The following is a 25,777-nucleotide window of genomic DNA, read 5'->3' on the forward strand; positions in this document are numbered from 1 at the left end:
AAAAGATAATATGTTGCTCTCCACTTATTTGTTTATTATGCCCCTTTTATTTGCCTATTTTTTTCTTCAACACAGCCACCTAATGCAAGTAATAAAGGTTTATTTTTGTAATTTATAATCAAACTTGTGGTACATCAGAAAAACATCCCTTTGGATAATTAAAAAAAATGATCAATAAATTTTAAAACTTTGTACGAAAACTAATACGTAGCTCTCCACTTATTTGTTTATTATGCCTATTTCTTTCTTAAAGGCAGCCACATAGTGCAAATGATAAGGGTTGACTTTTGTAACTTATAATCAAACTTGTCGTAAATAAGAAAATGCATCCTTTGAATAATAAATAAAATTTGATCAGTACATTTTAAAACGTTGTATGAAAACTAATATGTTGCTCTCCACTTATTTGTTTATTATGCTCCACTTATTTGCCTATTTTTTTCTTCAAGACAACCATCTAATGCAAGTAATAAGGATTGATTTTGTAACTTATAATCAAACTTGTGCTACATCAAAAAAACATCCCTTTCGATAATAAAAAAAATTGATCAGTACATTTTAAAACTTTGTACGAAAACTAATATGTTGCTCTCCACTTATTTGTTTTTTATGCCCCACTTATTTGTCTATATTTTTCTTCAAGTCAGCCACCTAGTTCAAGTAATAAGTGATGATTTTTGTAACTTATAATCAAACTTGTGGTACATTAGAAAAACATCCCTTTGGATAATAAAAAAAAATTGATTAGTGCACTTTAAATCTTTGTACGAAAACTAATACGTAGCTCTCCACTTATTTGTTTATTATGTCCCACCTATTTGCCTATTTTTTTTCTTCAAGGCAGCCACCTAGTTCAAGTAATAAGTGATGATTTTTGTAACTTATAATCAAACTTGTGTTACATAAGAAATGCATCGTTTTGGCTTTGGATAATAAAAAAAATTGATCAATACATGTTCAAACTTTGTACAAAATCAATACATAGCTCTCCACTTATTTGTTTATTATGTCCCACTTATTTGTCTATTTTTTTCTTCAAGGTAGCCACTAGTACAAGAAATATGGGTTGATTTTTGTAAGTTATAATCAAACTTGTGGTACATACAAAGTGCATCCCTTTGAATAATTAAAAAAAAAATTGATCAATAAATTTTAAAACTTTGTACCAAAACTAATACGTATATCTCCACTTATTTGTTTATTATTTCACAATTTTTTGCTTATTTTTTTCTCCAAGGTAGCCACCTAGTGCAAGTAATAAGGGTTGATTTTTGTAACTTATTATCAAACTTCTGCTACATAAGTAAATGCATCCTTTGGATAATAAAAAAAAGTTGATTAGTACATGTTAAAACTTTGTGCTAAAACTAATATATAGCTCTCCACTTAATTGTTCATTATGTCCCACCTATTTGCCTATTTTTTTCTTCAAGTCAGCTACCTAGTGCAAGTAATAAGGAATGATTTTTGAAACTTATAATCAAGCTTGTGAAAGTTAAGGAAAGCATCCTTTTGAATAATAAATAATAATTGATCAGTACATTTTAAAACGTTGTACGAAAACTAATATCCACTTATTTGTTTTTTATGCTCCACTTATTTGCTTATTTTTTTCTTCAAGACAACCACCTAGTGCAAGTAATAAGGATAGATTTTGTAACTTCTAATCAAACTTGTGCTACATAAAAAAACATCCCTTTGGATAATAAAAAAAATTGATCAGTGCATTTTAAAACTTTTGACGAAAACTAATATGTTGTTCTCCACTTATTTGTTTATTATGCTTCATTTATTTGCCTATTTTTTTCTTCAAGACAGCCACCCAGTGCAAGTAATAAGGGTTAGTTTTTGTAACTTATAATCAAACTTGTGGTACATCAGAAAAACATCCCATTGGCTAATAAAAAAAATTGATCAGTACATTTTAAAACTTTGTACGAAAACTAATACGTAGCTCTCCACTTATTTGTTTATTATGCCACACTTATTTGCCTATTTTGTTCTTCAAGGCAGCCCACCTAGCGCAAGTAATAAGGGTTGATTTTTGTAACTTATAATCAAACTTGTGGTACATAAAGAAATGCATACCTTTGGTTTGGATAATAAAAAAAAGTTGATCAGTACATGTTAAAACTTTGTACGAAAACAAATACGTTGCTCTCCACTTATTTGTTTATTATGCCTCCCTTATTTGCCTATTATTTTCTTCAAGGCAGCCACCTAGTTAAAGTAATAAGGGTTGATTTTTGTAACTTAATCAAACTTGTGGTACATCAGAAAAGCATCGCTTTGGATAATCAAAAAAATTGTATAATACATTTTCAAACTTTTTTGTACGAAAACCAATATGTAGCTCTCCACTTATTTGTTTATTATGCCACACTTGTTTGCCTATTTTTTTTCTTCAAGGCAGCCCCTAGTGCAAGTAATACGGGTTGATTTTTATAACTTATAAGCAAACTTGTGGTACATCAGAAAAACATCCCTTTGGATAATAAAAAAAAAAAATTGATCAGTACATTTAAAACTTTGTACGAAAACTAATATGTAGCTCTCCACTTATTTGTTTATTATGCCCCACTTATTTGCCTTTTTTTTCAAGACAGCCACCTAGTGCAAGTAATAAGGGATGATTTTTGTAACTTATAATCAAACTTGTGTTATATAAGAAACACATAGCTTTGGATACTAAAAAAAATGATCAATACAAGTTCATACTTTGTACGAAAACTAATATGTAGCTCTCCACTTATTATTTTATTATGCCCCACTTATTTCCTATGTTTTTCTTCAAGACAGTCACCTAGTGCAAGTAATAAGAATTGATTTTTATAACTTATAATCAAACTTGTGGTACATAAGGAAATGCATCCCTTTGGATAATAAAAAAAAATTGATTAGTACATGTTAAAAATTTGTACAAAAAGTAATATATAGCTTTCCACTTATGTGTTTATTATGTTCCACTTATTTGCCTATTTTTTTCTTCAAGGCAACCACCCAGTGCAAGTAATAAATGTTGATTTTTGTAACTTATAAACCAACTTCTGAAACATAAGAAAAGCATCCCTTTGAATAATAAAAAAAAATTGATCAGTACATTTTAAAACTTTGTACGAAAACTAATACCTAGCTCTCCACTTATTAGTTTATTTTGTCCCACTTATTTGCCTATTTTTTTCTTCAAGGATCCACCTAGTGCAAGTAATAAGGGTTGATTTTTGTAACTTATAATCAAACTTGTGGTACATAAGAAGTGAATCCCTTTGAATAATTAAAAAAATCAGTCGCTACCCCTCCGATACGAAAAAAATTATGCATCATTCTCATTACTCAGTACATTTTAAAACTTTGTACGAAAACAAATACCTAACTGTTCACTTATTTGTTTATTATACACCACTTATTTGCCGTCAATTGCTTAGTTTAAGGACTCCTGCTATTTGAAGTTTAAAATAAAGCATGGACATAAACATAAGACTCTTTTGATGACTTATTATTACTTGGACTCGTGAGAATAGATTGGAGGTCTTATTCTTTTCTTATGTTCTTCGCCCTTAGGCACTTTGTCTGTGTGACAGTTGTCAAGGAGGACTTTGGTGCCTTAAGCACTTTTTTGGTAATTGTTGTCATTTCGAACTTTTCAGCTTGTGTGGCATTTTTTTTAGACTCTGAAAATGATCATAAAAGTTAATGATGTCAAAGGGTTAGTGTAATGTGTTTCCTCTTCTCTCTCTGTTTTGTCTTATTTTCTTAGGTGCAATAAAAGAAGTGTAGAAATCACTGTGTTGAACTTGAACTGTAGCTGACTATTCCTTTTTGCAGCATTACACTCCTTCGCACGAACATGTTGCCCCTCATGAGAGATGACAGATGAAGCAATTAGGTAATTATCCAGATGCTGAGTGAGATTGTTATTGATGGAAGGTTTCTCTCCAATATTTAAGTTATGATCTGATTCTGTATCATTTGAGATGTGTACAAGTGCCTGCATTGATGGGGCCATATGTTGTTTGTTACCGTGTACCATGTTGTTTTATTATGTTTTTAAGAATGATATATTTATTATGTTTTTAAAAAATTATTGTTTATTTTTTAATATTTATTAATCATATATCTATCATATATTGTATATTATTATTTTTAAAATAAATTTATCTAACGTATTAAATACGTGTCGTATGCTATACACAACTCCGTGCATGATAGAATAAAACACTACGAGTCTACGATATCACATTGAACCTGTGCCAGCGAGTTGTCTATCCACAACCGAGTTTTGGTAATCCCATAAGTCAAAATTTTGTTTTGTATTATAATAACATCTTGAATGGAAAGGTCAAACATTCCCTTTTTTTCTAAATTAGAAGTCTATTATCCACTCGTTGTGGTATCTAAAATTATTTTTACTTCAAGAACTTTCAGAGCAATTATTTAAATTATACATTCTTCATAAAATGGTTCACTTGGTCCTTGCTTAAAAGTGAAAATATCTTATTTGACATTGATGTACTTGGATGGTGGAAAAAGATGAATTCATAAATTTTTTCTTCTATAATGTCAACTAATCAAATTTTGATTCCTGCTAAAGAAAATGGAAAGAAATGAAGACACCGAAGTTCTTCACCTTCTAGAACTTCCGTGGTACCTCACAACTCTTGTGAATTGATTACCTCTGAGTAGGCTTAAGAAATTTATATTTATTTTCGGTGCTTTGGTTAGGAGTGAAACAAAAATGCCACCTTCATTGCAGAGCATAATTTTCTGTCTTGGTTTTTCTGAGTTAAACAGTTTTTCATATTACAGCTTCCTAGTATCATTTGTATCATTTTTCTACATCTCTAGTCTACACTTATCTTATTTGATTCTGTGACTACTTTGAGATTCTAGAAGAAAAAAATTGGCCCGACAATTCTCAAATTATGATCTGCCAAATGTATGCATTTTTGGTTTGAGGAAGCTGCCAAACAAGGGGTCCCCTTGTTTGCCCAACAGTTCCATGACAGGTTTCATATGTCAGTTGTCAACAACACTGTACTGTTGTCAATCTCAAACTGTAACAAAGTAAAGTGCTTGTTATTGCTTCTTAGTTTAAGATGAAGTGGACACATTAAAGGGTGTAAAGGAAAGAAGGATTTTTCTTCCATGCTCCAACCCAAGTATTCAAGATTCTTCCTTTGAATTCAATGCTGAATGCTCCACAAATATGATTGAAAGGAAGAGGAAGTGAGGAAAGTTTATCTGAATAGTGAGCCCAAGAACACAAATTGTGCAGTGCAGTGGAATACCTGTGCAACCCTTTCAGAGTGGGGATGTGCCAAACAGTTAACAAGTTATGAAGAGGGACCCCTCAAGAGAAGAAGTAATAGCATAGCACTCTCCACTGGGCTTTATCTTCTGATTTAACCATATCACTTGGTCCACCACTACCACTGTCCACCGAAGATACAAGCTCACACTTCTATTCATAATCAGTTAGAATTGAACTTTAAATCTAACTCAATCCCATAACCAATTTGTAAGGTGAGGTTTTGCACTCCACTTATATATATTGTTAATCGGTCTTATCTCTAATCGATATGGAATTTTTAACATAATCTCTTTTGCATCATCACAATCCTTACCTCACCAATCTCAAGGGGACTCAAGGGACATAAAATATTGCTGACATAAAATATCACCTCACCAATCTCAGGGGGACTCAAGCGACATAAAATATCGCTGACATAAAATATCACTAAGAATTCAAGTGTGAGTTTAATTCCAACATTCAGTAAAAATGAGAAATTGAAGTATCACGAATATCAATAAATCTATTGACTTAAAATTTTGGATTGGAAATAATGTCAATATTTTATATGATTGGACTCGATCTCGTTAATCTTGTGTATCGCGTAAAAATCTCCTGTAAACCTAAGAAATAGGAAAGTGCAACACCCTATTCCATCACTCATCAAAGCCAAACAACCCTACGCTGCAGCTCCTGCTTAATACTTCCCTCTGCTTAATAGTTTCAAACATGGCCTCATTTCTCCAACTCAGCACCACTTGCATTACCACATTCACCATTCAAGACTCAATTTCTATGGTTAATGTCAGTAAAAATACTATATTTTGGAAGATTCTGTTTGGTTTCTGTTAAAAGAAGTTATAGGTCTTCGGCCTGTGACCACTTTATGTCACACTCTGCATATTTTACCACTCAGGGTGGTGGTACTTTGTGTATCAGTTTAGAAACCATAATTTTCCTTCTATTTTTTCATACTCCTTTATTGGAGTTTATGAAATAATGTTTCTGTGACAGTATTTTTAGATGAGCATGTTTGCGCCATTAGCATTGGAGAGATTTCAAATATTGTTAATTCAAAAAGAATAAAACAGGACCAAAAGAAAGTTGCAACCATGAAAATATTAATTATTCCTTTTTTCACCTCTACTATTACTTTTCACCTAACCTTTAATTAATTTATATATTTAAAATAAAATAGAAAATCGGCTTTTTTGTATTTAAGGATCTTTTTGACCAAAAAATTGTAAAATAGGATTCGTTGAATTTTTTTTTTGTAAAATTGGGTCAAATCGTTATTGGGGAGGACGACTTTCAAGGTGAAACCATCCTCCCCTAGGCCGGTTTTGCATTTTTTTTTTTCAAAAAATAGTGTCGTTATTTCTTATAACGACTTCTACTAAATTGAAAAGTGAAGTCGTACTGTAGCATGACGACTTCACTTTTCATTTCTTTTTTTTTAAACTTCTCAGTTTTAATTTTTTTTTTAGTTTTTCACTTTTCATTATTTTTTTTAAATATTTCAATTATTTTTTTCCTTTTTTTAATTGAACTGTTTTGATTATTTTTAGTTTCATTTTTGATTATATTTTTTTAATTTTCAGTTTTCGTTATTTTTTTTTAATTTATAAGTTATCAATGTTTTTTAAATTTATAAGTTATTTGTTTTTTTAAAATATATTAATTTAAAGTTAAATTTTATTCTATTAAATTTTTTACTGTTTATTTTTCCAATAAATTTAAATTAAAAAAATAATGAAAATTCATATATTATGAAAAAAAATAATAAAACAAAAACAAAAAAAACAAACAAAAAAATTTTGGAAAAGTGAAGTCGTTATGCATAACGACGACTTCACTTATTTTAAAACCAAAATCGTTATAGTATAGTACGACATCATTTTTGAAAAAAAAAATAAAGAAACCGGTCAGGGGGAGGACGACTTCACCTCCGATGTCGTCCTCTTCCCTGACGACTTGACCCATTTTCGCAAAAAAAAAAAATAAACGAATCCATTTATACAAATTCGACTTCTAACAGACCCCAAAATAAAAAAAGCCTAGAAAATCTAATAAATAGTTTATTAAAGAGTTATTGAACTTTTTTGGTATATTTAAAACAACCTTAGAAAGGAAAAAGGTGTAATCAGTTTTGTTGGCGTAAACAATAATTCAAACAAACAATCTCAAATCCATCTAGTTAATATATATCAAGGTATGAAAATGTTATTTCAACAATTTAGATCCCTACAACTTTCTCTTTGTTTAGTGACGTTTCATCTTTTTTAAGATTGATTTAATTATAATGACTGTGGACTTTTTTTGTTTTTGTTTTTGTAATATTGTCTGGTACACGTTACTTTAGTTTCTTAACACTCATTACAAATAAACAATCTTATCCAATATTTATTTTATGGTTAATTATAAACTTAAATGTTATTATTATATTTATGTTACAATCACTTTTTTTTTGTGAACATGACATGATTCCAAAGCTGAGAGCCACAGATAAATATGTGGTAATAAAATATCATTTTAGTGTTATTTAAAAATGTGTTAGGAATGGTTATCTAAGATCTTTAGTTTAAGATTTATGTTTTTTAACAAATCTTTCCATATAAATATACTGACATGATACAGAACATAAAATTATAGGCTATAAAAACCCTAAACCCTAAAGAGAATGGTGTAAAATATAACAGAAAATCGATTAAAGTAGTTTAAACATGTGTAAAGAAGGTTCAATAGTAGACTAAATGGTTCAGTCTTAGAAAAAGAATGAGAGAGACAAGGATGGATACGAGAGAAAGTGATAAAAAGAATTTCACGTCAATAACATTGTTAATATATGGCATCATAGTAAGTATATGATAAAGGTTCATAAAATGTTGAGGTTGTTGTCCTTGATTTTTGTCTAATTAAGGCACTACAAAGTGGAGCCAAAACATTAAGCACAACTGAAATTCGGCTGAAGAAAAAAATGCTTATCATCTCTTTCCATTTCCAAGTACTTTTGGCTTTAATGAGTGGTAACAACCAGATATGACTATCTCGGCAGAAGGAATCAATTGACCATGAAATAAAGGAAAAAAAGAAAACGATGAAAAGCATCAAAGCCAATATATTAGCACTCCAGTCATAAAACAACATGGTACACGGTAACAAACAACATATGGCCCCATCTATGCAGGCACTTGTACACATCTCATATGATGAAGAATCACATCATAAATCAATTTGTTGGGAAAAACCTTCCATCAATAGCAGTCTCACTCAGCATCTGGATAATCACCTAATTGCTTCATCTGCCAGCTCTCATGAGGGGCAACATGTTGGTGCGAAGGAGTGTAATGCTGCAAAAATGATTCAACGTTAACACAGTTCTTTCATTGCACCTAAGAAAATAAGACAAAACAGAGAGAAGAGGAAACAAGGACTCTTTGAAATCATTAACTTTTATGATCATGTTCAGAGTTTAAGACAATTGCCACATATGCAGCAAAGTCCTAAATGATAACAATTACCCAACAAAGTACTTAAGACACCAAAGTCCACCTTGACAACTGTCACACAAATTAAAGAATAAGACCTCTATTCTATTCTCACAACTCACAAGTCCAAGTAATAATAAGTCATCAAAAGAGTCTTATGGTTATGTTCATGCTTTATTTTAAACCTCAGATAGCAGCAGCCATTGAACTAAGCAATTGACAACATAATATTACCACTTTTTTTTTATAATGATAGATTTGAAAACACAAATATTTTTAAGAGGGTAAAGGGGAAATTGCTGATTGGAATTAGACCTCCATCTTCATCATAAGTTCTTTAGCAGAAGTAGCAGAGACAACAATATTCCGTGCACCAGGCTTAATGAAGCCTTCTTTAACACCATTGTCAAATAATGCAAGCAAACAGTTATAGTAACCGTCAACATTCAGCAGACCAACCTGTGGAGGAGGATGATTTTGAGAGTTAGCATTTGATTGTTACATTAAAGATTTTGAACTACACAGTAAAAATACTGTTACCGGTTTTCTATGAATTCCAAGTTGGGCCCAAGTTATCATCTCCAACAGCTCCTCCATGGTTCCATATCCTCCTAATTATAAGGACAATGAGAGTCCATACTACATAATCAATACAACAATCCAAAACACCAAGAATACAAACAAATCCCGTACAATTAAGAACCATTTAATGACATTCACATGTCCAAGACACGTAATCATCAATTATTTTTTCAAAATTATTTGAGAGCCGTTGAGGTAACTACCAGGGAGAGCAACAAATGCATCAGCTTCTTGAGCCATTGCAGCTTTACGCTCATGCATATCTGAAACAATTCTTACTTCTCCTACTGTTTCACCAGATATCTGTCAAAATTGCAATAATTCATTCATCATATTTTCTCCTTCAAAAGCATCTATACATTTTTCCATTTTCCATGGCCAAGGGGTGGCCATTAATTATAAATAAAACACCAAATATCAATCCTGTTACCGTTTAAGTTATACTCCAATGCATTGGTGGTAATGAAATAACCAAAACACTAAATCCCAGAAATAAATAAACCAATTGATTAAAGTAACTGCACAGAAAAATGAGAAGGTGGTGATGTGGAAGGACAAATACCTCGTGAGGCATGAGAGCTTTTGGAATGATCCTGTACGTGGAGTGAAGGTAAAATTGAAGAAGAAACAAACAAATGATGAGACAATGTGATCAATTATCAGTGAGACTAAAAAGTAATTTTCTTTTTTCTTTATGCACATACCCCAGGACATGGCAGCCCCCATCATACACTCTCTGAGATATCAAGCCCATCAACCCAACACTGCCCCCACCATACACCAAGCCTATGTTCCTCTTTACCTGTAATTCACACCGTAAGATGAAAATGAAAAAAATAAAAATAAAGAAAATGATGATGAAGAATTATTCATTCTGCTTGTCCAGTCCACAGAAATGCATTCATACAAAATTGTGAAGCCTACCACAAAAAAAGAAGAAGAAGAAAGACTCAGCCCACAAAAAATAAAGAGGCTTCTTTCAGAGACCTAACAAATTCATCAGCAAGCATCATCACAGAAAACAAGAGCTTATTTACGTAGAGATCAGTTATGCATAACAGAATACATCAGAAGTGAACAAGAGGAGGTGCTCTGCGACCATATAAAATCCTTTCTTACTTTCTTATTAACAAATGTTTATAGACAAAGAAAATAATATGCAAGATAGTGAAAGAATGATGCAAAAGAAAACCACAAACCAATTCATTGCCCAATTGAATCGCAGCGTCGCTGAAGATTTGTCGGTTGCCAGAGTTGCTGCCACAGAAGACACACACGGTCTTGAACTTGCTTTTGGAGTACCCTTCCTCCATTCAAAATCGATGCTTTCTTTGCTGATTTTCAATTCAAACCAAAACCATTCATCGAAAGAACAAAGAACAAAGAAAAGAAAAGAAAAAGGAAAGCCTTAACGCGGATCAAGATTATGTGTTGTGCTTTACTACTTTAATACTTTATTAAGCAATGAAGAAAAGCCAGAAACTTTCTTTGAAGGGATGATCCTAAATAGACAAATAGAGCATGTAAGAGAAATCGATGAGACGGGAGACTCATTTTTGTTGAGCAAAGGACGCCCACCCCACAACATGCTCTTATTTCTTTTCCAATCCTACGTCTTTTTGTCGGCTTTCTAAACTTTAATACACAGTATTACTGTTAATTCACACTGCGATAATAACCAATTTTAGGGTTCCATTAATTAACCCACATACTTAATTCCAATCAATTCACTAATTTTAGTTTTATCAGTGCAAGTATCTTCTCCTAAAAGGAGTTAAAATTGACTCGTCTGAAGAAATTCTTAAGTTGAGATTAACGTCTCTTCTACGTGTTCTTCTTCCGTACACGCAATTATATATTAATGTCAAATAAGATTCCATGGATAACGATATTAAAAGAAGTAGTCGAATTTTCACTGAAATGATAGGAAAAAAAAGGATGAAATGATCCTCGGTGAGGTGCAAAACATTTCGATCATGTCAACTATACTCTTTGTTCAAGAATTTTTAGTAAGTTCAAAAGTTTTAACAGTGACAAGTGGTCTTTAATTAATAGTTCCTCAGTCAAATTATTATTCAACCATGTTGATACGTGGTTTTTGAGAATTCTGTTTCCTTTACAAAAATTAATTTTTTTTTTGGTTTTATTGTAAAAAGGTGAATTTTTGTTTGGATGTGATTTTTTTTTTATTGTTATTTTTTACCAGGACTGGTGTGTGACAAAGAAAAGGGTAGGATGAGAAATTGGAAGTTTAGAAAATCCAAGTAAGATTTTCCAACAAAAAAAAAGGGTCAAATCAAATTAGTGTAGATAAACAAATATGGCACCAGAAAGGGCTAAAAAGGTATACAAACATCTATCATTCTTTTGTGACAAAACATTTACTATCGTTGGTGAGGTATCGAATAAATTTCATCTTCTCGTATGTTAGCTATTCCAGACTCCAAGGAGATGCCTTTATATTTTATGGACCACAAATAAGAGTCGGTTTTATTTTTGTTACTAAAGACAGGGCCATGAGTGGAATTGAATTGGTTGAAGAAGAAGAATGTTGAATTTTGGTAGTTTTTCTGGATTCAAGAAGAATTAGATCCTTAAAAGCTTAGGAGTTACATAATGTATTATGGCTTAAGGCGTTTAGAATTGGTTAAGGAAATTGAAGATGTGTGTGACCTACCATTGAAAAGAAAAATAGGTTTATTGGATTGGTTGGTGAGGAAAGTGGAGGAGCGTGTGCGTGTGGCATGGGAATATGTGATGGAGCAGTAGGCACTACAAAAGGGAGAAAGAAGAGGAAACATCCAAAAATGAACATCATATGATGTCTCGGTGACAGTGTCCTCCAAATGGACCACCACGCTTTTTGCCTCAAACCTCCATTTCTACCATTTATATTTTCTCACCTGCTTTTCAACAAATCTTCTTCGTTAACCAATCTTCTTTGTTTTATAACAATACTTTTTATCTTCCCACACTTTTGTTTTATGAATACAAATATACGTTTAAGTTTATGGTAAGTTTGGATATATATTTAAATTTTTGTGATTTTTTAAAGATTTAAAGATTTATATTTTTAAATAAATATTTATTGTTTAATTTTCTTACTCAAGGTGTGACAGTTATTTTAACTTATTCTTGTATTTAATAGTTGTTATATGTTATTTTATAGGGTCTAATTACTCGGATCATACCTATTTTGATTTGAAAATTTCAAAATGGTACCCACTTTGAACCTTGTCTCAATTTAATACCTAATTTTGATTATTGCATCAATGTAGTACTCTCCGTTAAGTCTTCACAAACGTCGTTAACTACCTTGCCACGTGTCAGTATCTGGATTTTTTAATTTTTAAAATTTTTTTTAAAATTTTATTTTATTTTTTAATTTTTTTTAAAAAACAAAATTTGCCACGTGTCAAATCCTTGGTGTGACACGTGGCATTGTCAGTGACACATGGCATTGTCAGTGACACGTGGCAAGGTATTGTCACGTGTCAAGGTACTTGGCAAGTGTTATTGTCTTCATTTCAACTTAGTCTCCACATGTGTCTATTTGTTTCAATTTAGTACACATATATGTTTATTTTGTTTTAATTTAGTACCTAATTTATTTGATTGAATTTTATTCAAATATATTTTTTTTAAATGGAGAAATATTGTATCTCTTTTAAAACAAAATTTATTATTTATATAAATGTTATATTGATATTTGTTACTAAAAATGAGTTATAAAATTAAGTATTGAAATTTATATTAAAGTTAATGGTAAAAGTCATGAATAACATATTTGTAAGTCATTTTTAATAACAAATATAAATATAACATTTATATAAATAATAAATTTGGTCTTAAGGGAGACACAATATTTCTCTATTTTGTAAAAAAATATTCAGACAAAATTAAAACAAATAAATTGGGTACTAAATTGAAACCAATAAACATATATGGGTATTAAATTGAAACAAATAGACACATGTGGGGACTAAGTTGAAATGAAGACAATGACACTTGTCAGGTACCTTGACATGTGGCGATACCTTGTCACGTGTCACATCAAGGATTTGACACGTGACAAAAAAAAAATTCTTAAAAAATTCAAAAAAAAATTAAAAAATTAAAAAAAAAATTAAAAAATCCAGAGGCTGACACATGACAAGGTAGTTAACGCCGTTTGTGAAGACTTAACGGAGGTTACTACATTGATGCAATAATCAAAATTGGGTACTAAATTGAGACAAAGTTCAAAGTGGGTACCATTTTGAAATTTTCGAACTAAAATAAGTATGATCCGAGTAATTAAGCCTATTTTATAGTTATATTGTTACACCCAAAACATGAACTCAACAACTTTAAGTCATTATTTACTAAGATTAATACTTAAAATGTGTTGAACCGATGAAAATAATATGTTTTGAAAAATTTCACATTCGATGATAAGACAAGTTAGGGAGTGTAGGAAATGAGTGTTAGTGACTATATAATGGGTTCTAAGTCGATAATGTTTCTTGTTCCAAGTCAAAGACACTTTGCGTTAGTGTTTGACTTTTTTTATACTCTTGTAGTATAATGTTGTGATGTATACTTAAATTTATGTTCTTAAGAGTGTGAATGTACTTGGGGTCAAATGATTAATAGTGTTTTTTGTGTATTGTAAAATTTTGAATATTGCACATTATGATTATTCTCTTATTATCTTTGAATAATGTTCATGGGTTTTTATCTGTATTTGAAGTTTTCATGTTATAGTCTTGTGTGTCCTTGTTTTTATTTGTTATAGGATCATTCTTGGAGGTAAAGACGGTAATGTTCTTTATTGATGATATTTTTTTTTCCAATAGTGATATCAAAGCCAATGGTTAGTCTTGCTTGTTAACTGTGGCATCAGAGATAATGGTTAGTCTTCCTAATCGCCTTAGACGAATGTTCTAGATAAGCATGTCCTGCTAAGAAAAACAATGATATGATAAGGGGTACTCGTGGTTGCTTCCGCCGGAGGGGTGTACCAATGTGGTGGAAGGGATTCACCTTTCAGGTGAGATTGTTGGAATCAAGTGTGAATCTAAGTCCCACATAATAGAAATGAGAAGGTGGAGCATGATATAAGGATGGAGACTAATAAACTCATTATTTTAAAATTTTAGGTTAAGAGTGGTGTGAATCCCTTATGTGATTGGACTTATGTTTCAAAAAAGGTACAGAGGTGCCTAGAAAATGCCAACAAGGTTGAAGATTTATTGACGATGGATTATACGTAGCAGTTGAAATTTGTGATAAAAATTATAACATAAGTAATGGTTATAAAATTATAAAATTAGAGCTATGAAGAGATTGGATATCTATAATATGTAGTTTTTAATTTCTTAAGAATGCAAATATTATTTTATATAGTATATTTATTAACAAAGTGTTTTGTGTAAACATTTTTTTTTACATGGCAAGTACACTAAAGTCTTATTGTAATTTTTAAAAAGGATAAGTGATGATACGATGATCATAGAAACTTATTGATAAACTTCTATCAATTATAAAATTATAATTAAATAGTGTGTTTATGTTTAGGGTGATCGTATAGGGTGATCGTAAACAATGTCTGAAATAATAACAATATAAATAGAACTAATTAAATAATGCATTAAGCATGGAATTTAAAGATATTATTGACAAGTTTATTTACAGAGTGTCCGTGTCTTTGAATATATGCAAAAATGAAATTCTTATACATTATTTTGGATTTTATGTGATAATTGTAGAATAAGTATAGGATCTTTTCATTTTTATATGTTAGTTAAGTAAATGATATGGAAAGTTTGTTTACTATGTTAGTTATACAAAATTAACATAGAAAGTGATATGAACTTAACACGAACAACATGAGTTTGGGGATAGTTCTTCCATACTTCATAATGATGATTTTTTCTCTCTTCTTAACCCTAACATGAAGCGGCTATTGCTTCTTACACCCCATTAAATTTCTCATCCACTCTATAAAATGTTTTTAGGAAATTTTTTTCCATAATAAAATGGGAAGATTGCTTTCCAGAAAAAAAAAAAAAGATTCATAGTTATTTATTATGTTCCGAAAAATAATTTCCAAAAGTGATAGGGTGCAGGAAGAAATCTGATGGGTGCAGAAAGTAGTAGCCCACACAACCTCCCAGACTTTTACGACATCAAGAAATTGCTCACCCAAGAAAGCCTTTCTTTTCATTGTTGTGCTGTTGACAGTAACCAACCCAATGTTGTTTGTCATGTGTGCTTTAATTTCAACTAACATAAGTACTTTTTATAAATTTTAATGGTTTAACTGACATGGAAAATAATTTTTATATTAGTTTAAATTTAAACTACATGTAAAAAGTTTTCTTTTATTTACAAGTTTGTTATTGTCTCAAATATTATAAGATGGCCATATTACAATCGTCATAATAAATTACCATTAAATATTATTTTTTATTAATGTTGTAATATGATTCTAGTGGTTCTTTATAACAATTGTTCATCACTAGAAAATACAAGTATTTCTAAAATATCAATTCCTCGTGTTTTAACAAATATGGTAAAATCAAAAGGATCATATTATAAGCAATTGATACATCAAAAGGATCGAAAATTCTTCTTCCTTGTTTGAGTAATGTTTCAACATTAAGCAAAAATTAACATTGTTACCAGCTTTCATAACTCGAAGTAGATTATTTATGAGTGTCCTTATATAACTCAAATACTAATTTATTGTTTTTATAATAAGATGTGTGTGATGATGTACACCTAATGTTTCTTTTTACGTTTTTATTTTCGATTTTTCTTCTTCTCTTTTTCCTATTTTACTGTAAAAATAATATTTATATTTACAATTTTTGACAAATTGTGCAATTTCAATAAAAATAAATGTCAAAATTAACAGTAAAACACTTATAAACTGTATATATCAAATGGAGTGCATACGATGTTACGGATGTGGTAGTTAACAAAAAAGGATTCATAATTTTGACAACCAATGACAATAAAATAACTATTTGTTAATGAATATATTAATATTGTAATTATATTTTTCTATTGCTTAAATTAAATTGTTGATATATTATTAAACCATTAAAATTGTCAAGCGGGCGTTTATTTTATAAAGTGTGTCGAAATATAATTTCTTTAACAACTTCTTCATTTATGATTTAGCCTTCTTAAATCAAAATCTTGGCTCCATTGCTATACATTAAATATTAAAAAAAAAACAAAATTAAACTATAATTACTTAAATAATGTCTTTGTTATTTTGTGGTCAAAACTCAAAGTTGATGTTTTGTCTGTGAAAATGCAATACAATTTAACAATTAAATTTGTCTTCGTTTCAATATAAAACCTTACATTATGAAACACATATCCTCTAATTTTAAATTTGTTAAGTTTTCCCTAACGTTTCCAGAGTAACATGGTGATATTTTTAGGTTTACAAGGGCAACAAGAATGCTGTCATATTTTCCAAAAATGGAAAGAGCGAAAACAAGACAGAAAAAAACATCTACGGTTAGGCCTTCTTATCTCTATTTTTTCTCCTTCCCGAAGAAACCCAAAAACTGGGTATTTGACATCTGAAATTGAATCTTGTCTCAGGACTTGTGCATGCAGAAAAAAGTCCTCGTAACATATTCGAAATTGTGGTTCTGTGAACACAAAACAAGCAAGGGAGGGATACACAAAAAAGAAAAAAACGCAGGAGGCAATAATCGTTCTTCGTGTTTGTGATGGGAAGGAGACTCCCAGTTGAAACCCTGTTATTCATTCACCATCCTGTTATATATCTGTCGTTCTTTGCCGCAGGCTTGGCGGCTAGCATGGCCATTATCACCGCCTTATGCAGCGGATTTGGAAGAAAACCGGCAACGCCACCGCCAACACTTGATCCCACAGAACTCCCCAAGGAATCGGACACTTCCCCGACATCGAATTCAGAAGACAAGGACAACAACAACGAAAACGAAAACGAAAACGAGAAGGAGAAGTTGCCTCTTCCACCGGCATTGCAACAACTCCCGAAGGACCCCTTTATCTCAGACAGAATGAAGAGAGTGACCTCTGAACGAAGGGCACCGTTGAGTCTGAGCATCAAAATGCCGAGGAGTGTGTCGGTGGCGAGGAACTGGGATCACAAGGATCACAGGGAAGATAAAATAAAAGGGCCGAAGTTGAAAGCAGAGGACTCTGTTTGGATGAAAACCATTATTCTGGGAGAAAAATGTGTCCCTGATGCAGAGGATGACCCTGTGATATTCGAAGGAAGGGGAAAGAGGATCTCAGCATATCACACCAAAAGACATAACGCGACAGCTGTTCCGACGCAACCCCAAGATCAAGATGATGCTGATGTATCGTCGTCGTCGCCACCACCTCTACCTCTACCTGAAAACCCAACCCAGGATGAACAAATTATTAGTAAAAAGGCTTGATTTTTTTCCACAGTTTTGTTGTCTCCTCTCTCTCTTGTTCAGATAGTTAGCACATGAATGCATACCGATAATTTTTCTGCTTCTTTAGCTATTTGCGATTTGTATGTCTGGTGCTTGTGTTCTTGGTAATAAAAATTCTGGACTATCTTCTCAAACCAACCATGTTGCATGTAGAACGTAGTCATGATCGAGTAGGTTGTAAGAAATTTTAAACAATCATTATTTTTTCCACCATTTAGAAATTTGTGGATTAATTACAACCCAAATTGAAAAGGAAGATGTTGAATCAAACTGAGATTTGGTTAATAAGGTTATACTTTTGGAAGATGACTTTTTCTTTTCTCACTTTCCAACATGATGAAAAATAATTGAAAGATAATAAAAAGGTGTATCAACATTTAGTATACATTTAGGAAAAAAAAAATAGGTTTATCATTTAGTTATTTTTTTTCAATAACTAGCATAGTTCACGAATCATGATCATGAATTTCTAAGTTGTGGAAAAAAAATCATAAAACTGCGAGTGTTTCAATACTTAATTGATTTAGTTATAAATATAAATACTTGATTGAAAATGAATCAATTAAAAAAAACTAGTTTACCTAGCTATAAATTCAAAATTCAAAAAAAAAATGAATTGGGATTTAAATTTATATTTTAAAAATAGGTTATATTTTTATATTCGGTTTGATATCAGTTTTAAAATTAACATTTTTTTTCAATATTAAAATAATTTAAAATCAAGAATAATAAATATGTTTATTGGAACCCAAACCCTATTCAACATAATAATGATGATATGACTTTGATCGAATAATAATGATATTCAGTAAAATATTATAATATAAAACTCACTATGAATAAACTATCATAAACATATGCGCACAAGCATTTTTATGGAATTTTTTAAATACTAATAATAATAAGAGATAATATTATAATATTATTAAATTAATAAATAAATTAAATTTATATTTATTAAAAATAAAGTAAAATATATTATAATAGATAAAAAAGTAAATAAAAAAGTAATTATTAATAAATAAAGAGAAAAAAATAAGTAAAAACATTCGATTATATAAAATTTTTATAAAAATAACGATCAATTTTTAAAAATTTAATAAATTATTATATTTAAAAATTAAAATTAGTATTTTAAAATATAAAAAAAAAAGAAAATTCTTTATATATTGTCGTAAATATAATTTTGTTTAAATGGATAGTAATAAAAATATTAAATTTTATTTGAATATACATCATCGTGTGTGTTTCATTAAATTCAATTTTATAAACACCAGAGATGGTAATGTGGCTTGACCATTACGTTCTTTTTTTTTTCAAGTAAAATTGACTTTTTCGTTACATATTAGTTTTGTTGGCGCGTTCTGCATAATAACAGGCATACATGTTAGTTTTTATAAACAAGTTTTTAAGAAAAAGTAACTGTTTATGTATTTATCGCTCGAGTCTACCCATTGATAATATTATAATAAAATAAATAAACATAAATTAAAATCTATGTTAATTACATATAATAAAATTAAACTTTTCATAAAAAAAAGAAAAAAAACATTGTTTAAGCTAAAAAAAATTATAATAATCAATTAATACTAAATAAAAGCAATGGAAGTGGTTTAACAAAATAAAAAACTTTTACTTGACTAAAAAATTAATGTATTGATGTCTTTAGTATTGTACTAAAAATACCTAAACGGATCGATAGATTAAAATATTTAGTTCATCTCATACTTTTTCTTGTGAATTTACAAGTTAATTTGAATTATTTATCTTTTATCCTCATTCCTAATAAATGTTAATAATTTAAAGAAAATAAAAAATATTAAAATAATAGTAATAAATTTTTATATATTTAAATATTTTAAACCGGTTCTTTTTATGCAATAGTGCGAGTGTTTGATTTCCAGAAAAAAAAAGTAAATAAGAATATATTTACTTATTTTATATTGCTATTTTATTTTTTCAATAATATATGTATAAGATTTTTCTTTCTTTTAAAAGAAAAACCTGCAGAAGGGTTGCCAAACCTGCAGAACGTATACATTTTTACTAAAGTCTAACAAGTGATATCCCTTTACCTTTTTGTTTAATATTAAACTTATAAGTAATACATAATTTATTCTTTATTTTTATTATAAAGTAATGCACCACATTCAAGACATCTACCAAAAATTCTACCAAACTTTATATAATATATATTTTTACTAAAGTCTAACAATTGATACCCCTTTACCTTTGTGTTTAATATTAAACTTATAAGTAATACATAATTTATTCTTTCTTATTAGAACGTAATGTACACTCACATTCAAGACATCTACCAAATATTCTACCAGACTTTATAGAGAATATATACCATATATGAAAAGAATTAATGGTTTTATTTTTAAATTATTAACCAATTTCACATTCTCTGAAAGAGAAAAGATTTCAATATATTTCCATTCCAAAAAATACAATATAAAACTATATAATAATTTTAAGCTATTTAGATTTAAAATGATTTAGCAAAAAAAAAAACTAATTAAAATGATTTTCAGTTTTATATATATATATATATATATATATATATATATATATATATATATTAACGTCATCAAGAAATTAATTAATTAAAATTAAAATATTCAATCTGTACTGCCAATGAAAACATTTAAATCATAATGGATTATCTGGCTAGATTTATTAAATTTAATATTTTATCACTCGTTAATTAATTAATTGCCAAAAATATAAAAGAATGTCATGAAATTTAATAGATTGATATAAATCAAATCGAGATAATCTTAATTATATAATTATATTTTTTTATCAAAGAAAATAACAACATTCAACGGTATTTCTATGAAAAGAAAATAATCTGGTGTATTCTTATAAGATAACACATATCTTAATAAATTTTTATAATAATATAATTGACAACGGATAATTGTTTGATGGTTGATAATTGTTAAGATTAAGAAAACACTTAATTTTTGCTGTTTAGTTTTTTAATTAAAAAAAAAAACAAAAGGAATGTGACAGTATAGATATTTTCCTGTATAAATTCACGTGGACAAAATCAAAAATCATAAATGATGTAATGAATGGTGACGGGGACATTCCACGTGAAACATCACCAAAGATCCTATGTGATTGCAAACTGGCAGTTTCGAGGAAGCGAAAATAGGAACGTAGAAAAAGGGGTCATTTAATCAAAAATCAAATCAAAACACGAAAACCCAAAATTCAATTCAGTTCAAAGGAAAACGGGTTTGTTCCTTCTTCCACCCCAACTCTCACATCACACACCCGTTTTCCTTTTCTCCTTTTCACCAAAGCAAGGGTTTTCTGTTCACCCTTTTATTTTCACGCCATTCAGATTCACGGGATTATGTTCATTGGGGCACACGACTCCTTGTCTTTCGGTGTAAATTCCTCTTCATTGTTGTGATCGAAAAGGGTCGCTTTGCTCGTTCTTGTCTGCTGTTGATGTCTCTTATTGTTGCTGAAGGGGATTGGCTTGTGATTCTGGACACACCCAATTCCTTGCCATTGCAATACGCCCACTTGTCTTTCGCCAAACGCAGATGGGATAAGGAGTTTTCTGAGCTCCAGAGTGGATAGCCTTAATCTGATTCATAACAATTCAATTCTTATTATTTTCTTTTTACTTTTGGAATCAATGGATTCTTCACAAGGGTCTACCATTGCTGGTTTCGTGGACAATGCATCCATTCAGAGGAAACAGTCTAGTTTTGATGGCGTTCCTGTGTATGTCAAGGAACTAATTGCCGGAGGCTTTGCTGGTGCGCTTTCTAAGACCGCTGTTGCACCTCTCGAACGAGTCAAGATACTTTGGCAGGTTCACCACTCTTTTTCTTCACTTATTTAATTGAAAACATGATTCGAAGCTTGTACGATCAGATCGCGTTGTAAGTTTGATGATAATGGATTTAAATATCCTTCTTTTGTAAATGTATTGGAGGTAAATGTCTTATGATATAATGATGATACTAGACAACAGTAATATGTAATGTAAGTTTATGCTAAGGAAGTGAGGTATATTGGATCTAGATTAGGAAGATAAGGGAAGGGGGAGAGAGTTTTAAATGTGTAAAGAGAGGATAATATTATATCTTGGGTTGCCTCGGGTGTCAACTAAATTATTCTATTTGATTTATGCCTCTTGCTGGAGTCTTGAAGTCATTGATTTCTTTCAGAGGTTACTGCCCCATGCTTCAAGGATTTTTTTTTACTTTGGTTTTAAGCTATATGTTTGTTGTCACTTGCTAGATGTACATCATTTACGATGTTGTTACTTTCCTTTTGCCATCTCCACTTCGTGAGAATGTTCTTAATGGATGTATGTTCCTTTTTAACCTTTATTTATTTTATCCACAGACAAGGACACCTGGATTTCATTCTCTTGGGGTGTATGAATCTATGAATAAATTAGTCAAGAGGGAAGGTTTTCAAGGATTATATAAGTAAGACTCAAATTACATAACATGGTGCTTTCTCGGGCTTAAATTATGTATCGTTAATCTTGTTTATGTGGTGATTTCAGGGGAAATGGAGCTGGTGTTATCCGCATTGTTCCGTATGCAGCCTTGCATTTTATGACATATGAGCGCTACAAAAGTTGGATCTTGAATAATTATCCAGTGTTAGGTTCGGGTCCTTGTATTGATCTTTTAGCAGGCTCTGCTGCAGGGGGAACTTCAGTTTTGTGTACCTACCCGTTGGATCTTGCTCGTACCAAACTTGCTTACCAGGTAGTTATCTGACTCGAACATATCAAGCTTTGAAATAGACTTGATGAAATTATTTAGAGACCATTATTATCCATTCCATTATTTCTCTTTTTTCACATTTAGTGAAAACTTAAATTAAAGTTTAAGGAAGGTTATATTTGTACCACTAGGGAAAAAGAGAGATGAAGAATGCATTATGTTAGAATTACATCCTCCAGTTTCATAGAGAGACATAAAAACTTTTGTGGTGTTCATAGAATACTTGAGGGTGATTTAATGAATCGTGGTATATCTTGATTCCAATTTACATGGTCCATGGGACGGAAAATTTTCCTATCATTTGGGGATTTTCGTGGGGATTGCTTTATTTGGGTTGCAAGTTGGGAGATTCCCCTCAAAGCATATGTGTGATCAAGGACAAGACCATTCTCTCCCGACTGCAAGGTCCTTGTATGTTGAAAATGATAAAATTGTCCCTTATTTAATATGCTTGTATGTACAAGTATAAATGACTGTAGTCTTTTGCTTCATATTTATTTTTTTTAAATTATAATTGGTTAAAAGAGACTTAAACGGTGCCACCCCTAATGAGTTATGATAATTTCTAGGAAAGTTTTAAGGCCAATGCTTTAATGTAGGAATAAACATAATGACCCTAGTCAATTAAAATTGATAAAGATTAGCTTTAGTTACTAGGGGATATTTTATGAGGAAATAATTGCTTGTAGTATACAATCTAATAATGTTTAGTATTTCTGTGGTTTAAATTTTTATAGGTGGTGGATACAAGAGGAGATATCAAAGATGGTATAAGAGGAGTTCAACCTACACATAATGGCATTAAAGGTGTGCTTACAAGTGTCTATAAGGAAGGCGGAGCCCGTGGACTTTATAGGGGTGCAGGTATGTATGTTGCAGCTTACAGGATCTACCTAGACAGCCGTAATTGGTTATTGTGGTGGAGAATACTCTTGGAAAACATAATTGTGGAGATAATGCTTTCTTACAACATATATTAGCTATTATTTCTTACTGCCCTACATTTTTTTCCATTACATTGATGAGAAGCCTGACCTATTTCTTTTCCTTAGGACCAACCCTTACTGGAATTCTTCCATATGCTGGTTTAAAGTTCTACATGTATGAGAAACTGAAGACTAACCTTCCAGAAGAACATCAAAAGTCCATTGTGATGCGTCTTTCTTGTGGAGCTCTAGCTGGACTGTTTGGGCAGACTTTAACATACCCTTTAGATGTTGTCAAGAGACAGATGCAGGTATTTGAAGCATGACTTTTTGTCTACCTCAGGTTTATAAACATTTTCCCCTTTTCTGGTGATGGTGAGATGGGTGTCTAGCCAATTAGCTCTGCAATCTTTTTGCTGTGTATAAAATTTGATGTTTGAGCCTCTTTAGGTCGTATCTAGTTTTACAACTATATAGTATCGGCACATTTCCCTTGTTTAAGCTTTTATTCATCATCTTCTATTTGTTTGTACAGGTTGGCAGCCTGCAGAATGCTAGTCATGAGAATGTCAGATATAAAAATACCATTGATGGACTTAGGACGATTGTTCGTACTCAAGGATGGAGGCAGCTGTTTCATGGCGTAAGCATTAACTATATAAGGGTAATGCCCGCCTTATCATACCCAAATTTATGCCTGTTTCATCGTTTCTATTATTTTCTTTGTCTATAAAAGAAATGCTATTTGTTTTGTCATTCGTTGTTCTGTTGTCTGGGAGTGTACAGCACTTTATCTTTCTTAATATTGGTTTTCTTTGAGTTGAATAAACTGGATGTGGAATTTGATGCACTGTATTACATTGGACAGTAAACCATGTCAGTAACCCTGTTGGACTCTATTCTTCTGTTTGCCAACAACGTAAGGACTGAAAATAATAGTTGGTGAATCGTGGTAGTTATTAAGGCTCTTTATCTTGCTTCAGCAACTACACGCATGCATTCATTTTAGAACCTTGTGGCTTTGGTTACTCATTTAAACAGTGAAAAACATGTCCATATTAAAAAACACCCTTAAAAATAGTCACGAGCCATAACTGTGGCCGATTCCTTAAAATTGTTAATATCAACTTTAACATGTCATCCTAGCTTTCTTTTTGCTTCTTCTATTTGTAAAACATTATTTGCTCTGTTCACAGATTGTTCCTTCAGCAGCAATTAGTTTCACCACATACGACATGACGAAGTCTTGGCTTGGCATACCACCTCAGCAGCAAAAGTCTCGATCAGTTTCGGCAGCATGATTTCTCAATGCTCACCCTTAACGACAACAAGTTACGATGTTACCTTCTTATGGAACTAATTTTACAGGAATATATCTAACTGAGTATTACTACATATTCACAGATATACCCTTGTGATTAAATTAACCAGTGTCCAAGTTTGTTTGTCATATCTCGAGAGTTCCATATAGTGCTACTCATTTTTTTCTTTATCCTTAAGATTTGTATAGACTCATACGAACTATGGATGCAATACAAAGGTAGTTATTTCCCCCCTTGAAATTTTCAGAGATGTTGTGCATGAAAACAAACTCTTATTCGTCAAATCCATATCAGTAACTAGGGATCACTTAAGTTTTCATTTGAACAATCTAGTTAATCACAAGAATCATCATCACCATTTGAAGGATTTTCACCGGGTATGATGTTAGAGGACTGCAATGGTACGACATACTTATGGCTTTAACACAGCACGAGGTAACACTTATTTACTTAGTTACACTTTGAATATTTATAATAATGCTCATGAAGTCATGCCTTATGTAAATATACTGTAATATTATGTTTTGGGGAAGACAAGGTCACAGGAGCCGGTCTGACAACGTGCTATATTTTGAACAATAATCTTCTGTTTGGGCAGAGAGAGAAAAATGACAGAAGAAAACATTTTCTAAATTCAAAATTTATTTAATTAAAGAGACAATATGGAAAAACGTTGGTGTGGAAAATTCAAAATATTTCTACTGTTAATTTAAAAGTTTTCTCTACTTATCGATGTGACTTTGTGATTGAGCCATTTTTCTTCTTACTTTTGAGTTTTCTCCGTTTAACTTCAATAATGTTTATGATATATGGTTCATTTGCTTTAAAGTTGAATAAAATTAATTGATGTAATTAATTATAAATCATCCAAAATATTTAGACGCGTACTTTTTTTGAGTTAAAATTTATGTTGCCTTATCCAACGATACTACTTTTTT

The 25,777-nt window shown here is 30.8% G+C and overlaps 2 protein-coding genes across 3 annotated transcripts; one reads left to right on the forward strand and one right to left on the reverse strand.

The window, feature by feature from the left end:
- Positions 1–8,256: 8,256 nt before the first annotated feature.
- On the reverse strand, positions 8,257–10,960 carry LOC114164683 (cytokinin riboside 5'-monophosphate phosphoribohydrolase LOG8). The gene is made up of 7 exons (XM_028049430.1): positions 10,560–10,960; positions 10,065–10,162; positions 9,923–9,953; positions 9,564–9,663; positions 9,319–9,389; positions 9,094–9,237; positions 8,257–8,640 (listed from the first exon to the last, which is right to left on the reverse strand). The coding sequence occupies exons 1-7, from the start codon at positions 10,671–10,673 to the stop codon at positions 8,557–8,559; spliced, it is 642 nt and encodes a 213-aa protein (XP_027905231.1). The 5' UTR covers positions 10,674–10,960; the 3' UTR covers positions 8,257–8,556.
- A 9,998-nt stretch (positions 10,961–20,958) lies between these two features.
- Positions 20,959–25,079, forward strand: LOC114196208 (mitochondrial carrier protein CoAc1). 2 transcript variants are annotated; one of them, XM_028086773.1, is made up of 7 exons: positions 20,959–21,660; positions 22,200–22,285; positions 22,366–22,573; positions 23,329–23,455; positions 23,644–23,828; positions 24,053–24,181; positions 24,714–25,079. In XM_028086773.1, the coding sequence occupies exons 1-7, from the start codon at positions 21,481–21,483 to the stop codon at positions 24,816–24,818; spliced, it is 1,020 nt and encodes a 339-aa protein (XP_027942574.1). In that variant the 5' UTR covers positions 20,959–21,480; the 3' UTR covers positions 24,819–25,079. The 2 variants fall into 2 exon arrangements, with proteins under 2 accessions (XP_027942574.1, XP_027942575.1); XM_028086774.1 differs by having other exon boundaries at positions 21,560–21,656.
- The last annotated feature ends 698 nt before the right edge of the window (positions 25,080–25,777 follow it).

This window comes from Vigna unguiculata, chromosome 9, assembly GCF_004118075.2.
Source record: "Vigna unguiculata cultivar IT97K-499-35 chromosome 9, ASM411807v1, whole genome shotgun sequence".
Taxonomy (NCBI): Eukaryota; Viridiplantae; Streptophyta; class Magnoliopsida; order Fabales; family Fabaceae; genus Vigna; species Vigna unguiculata.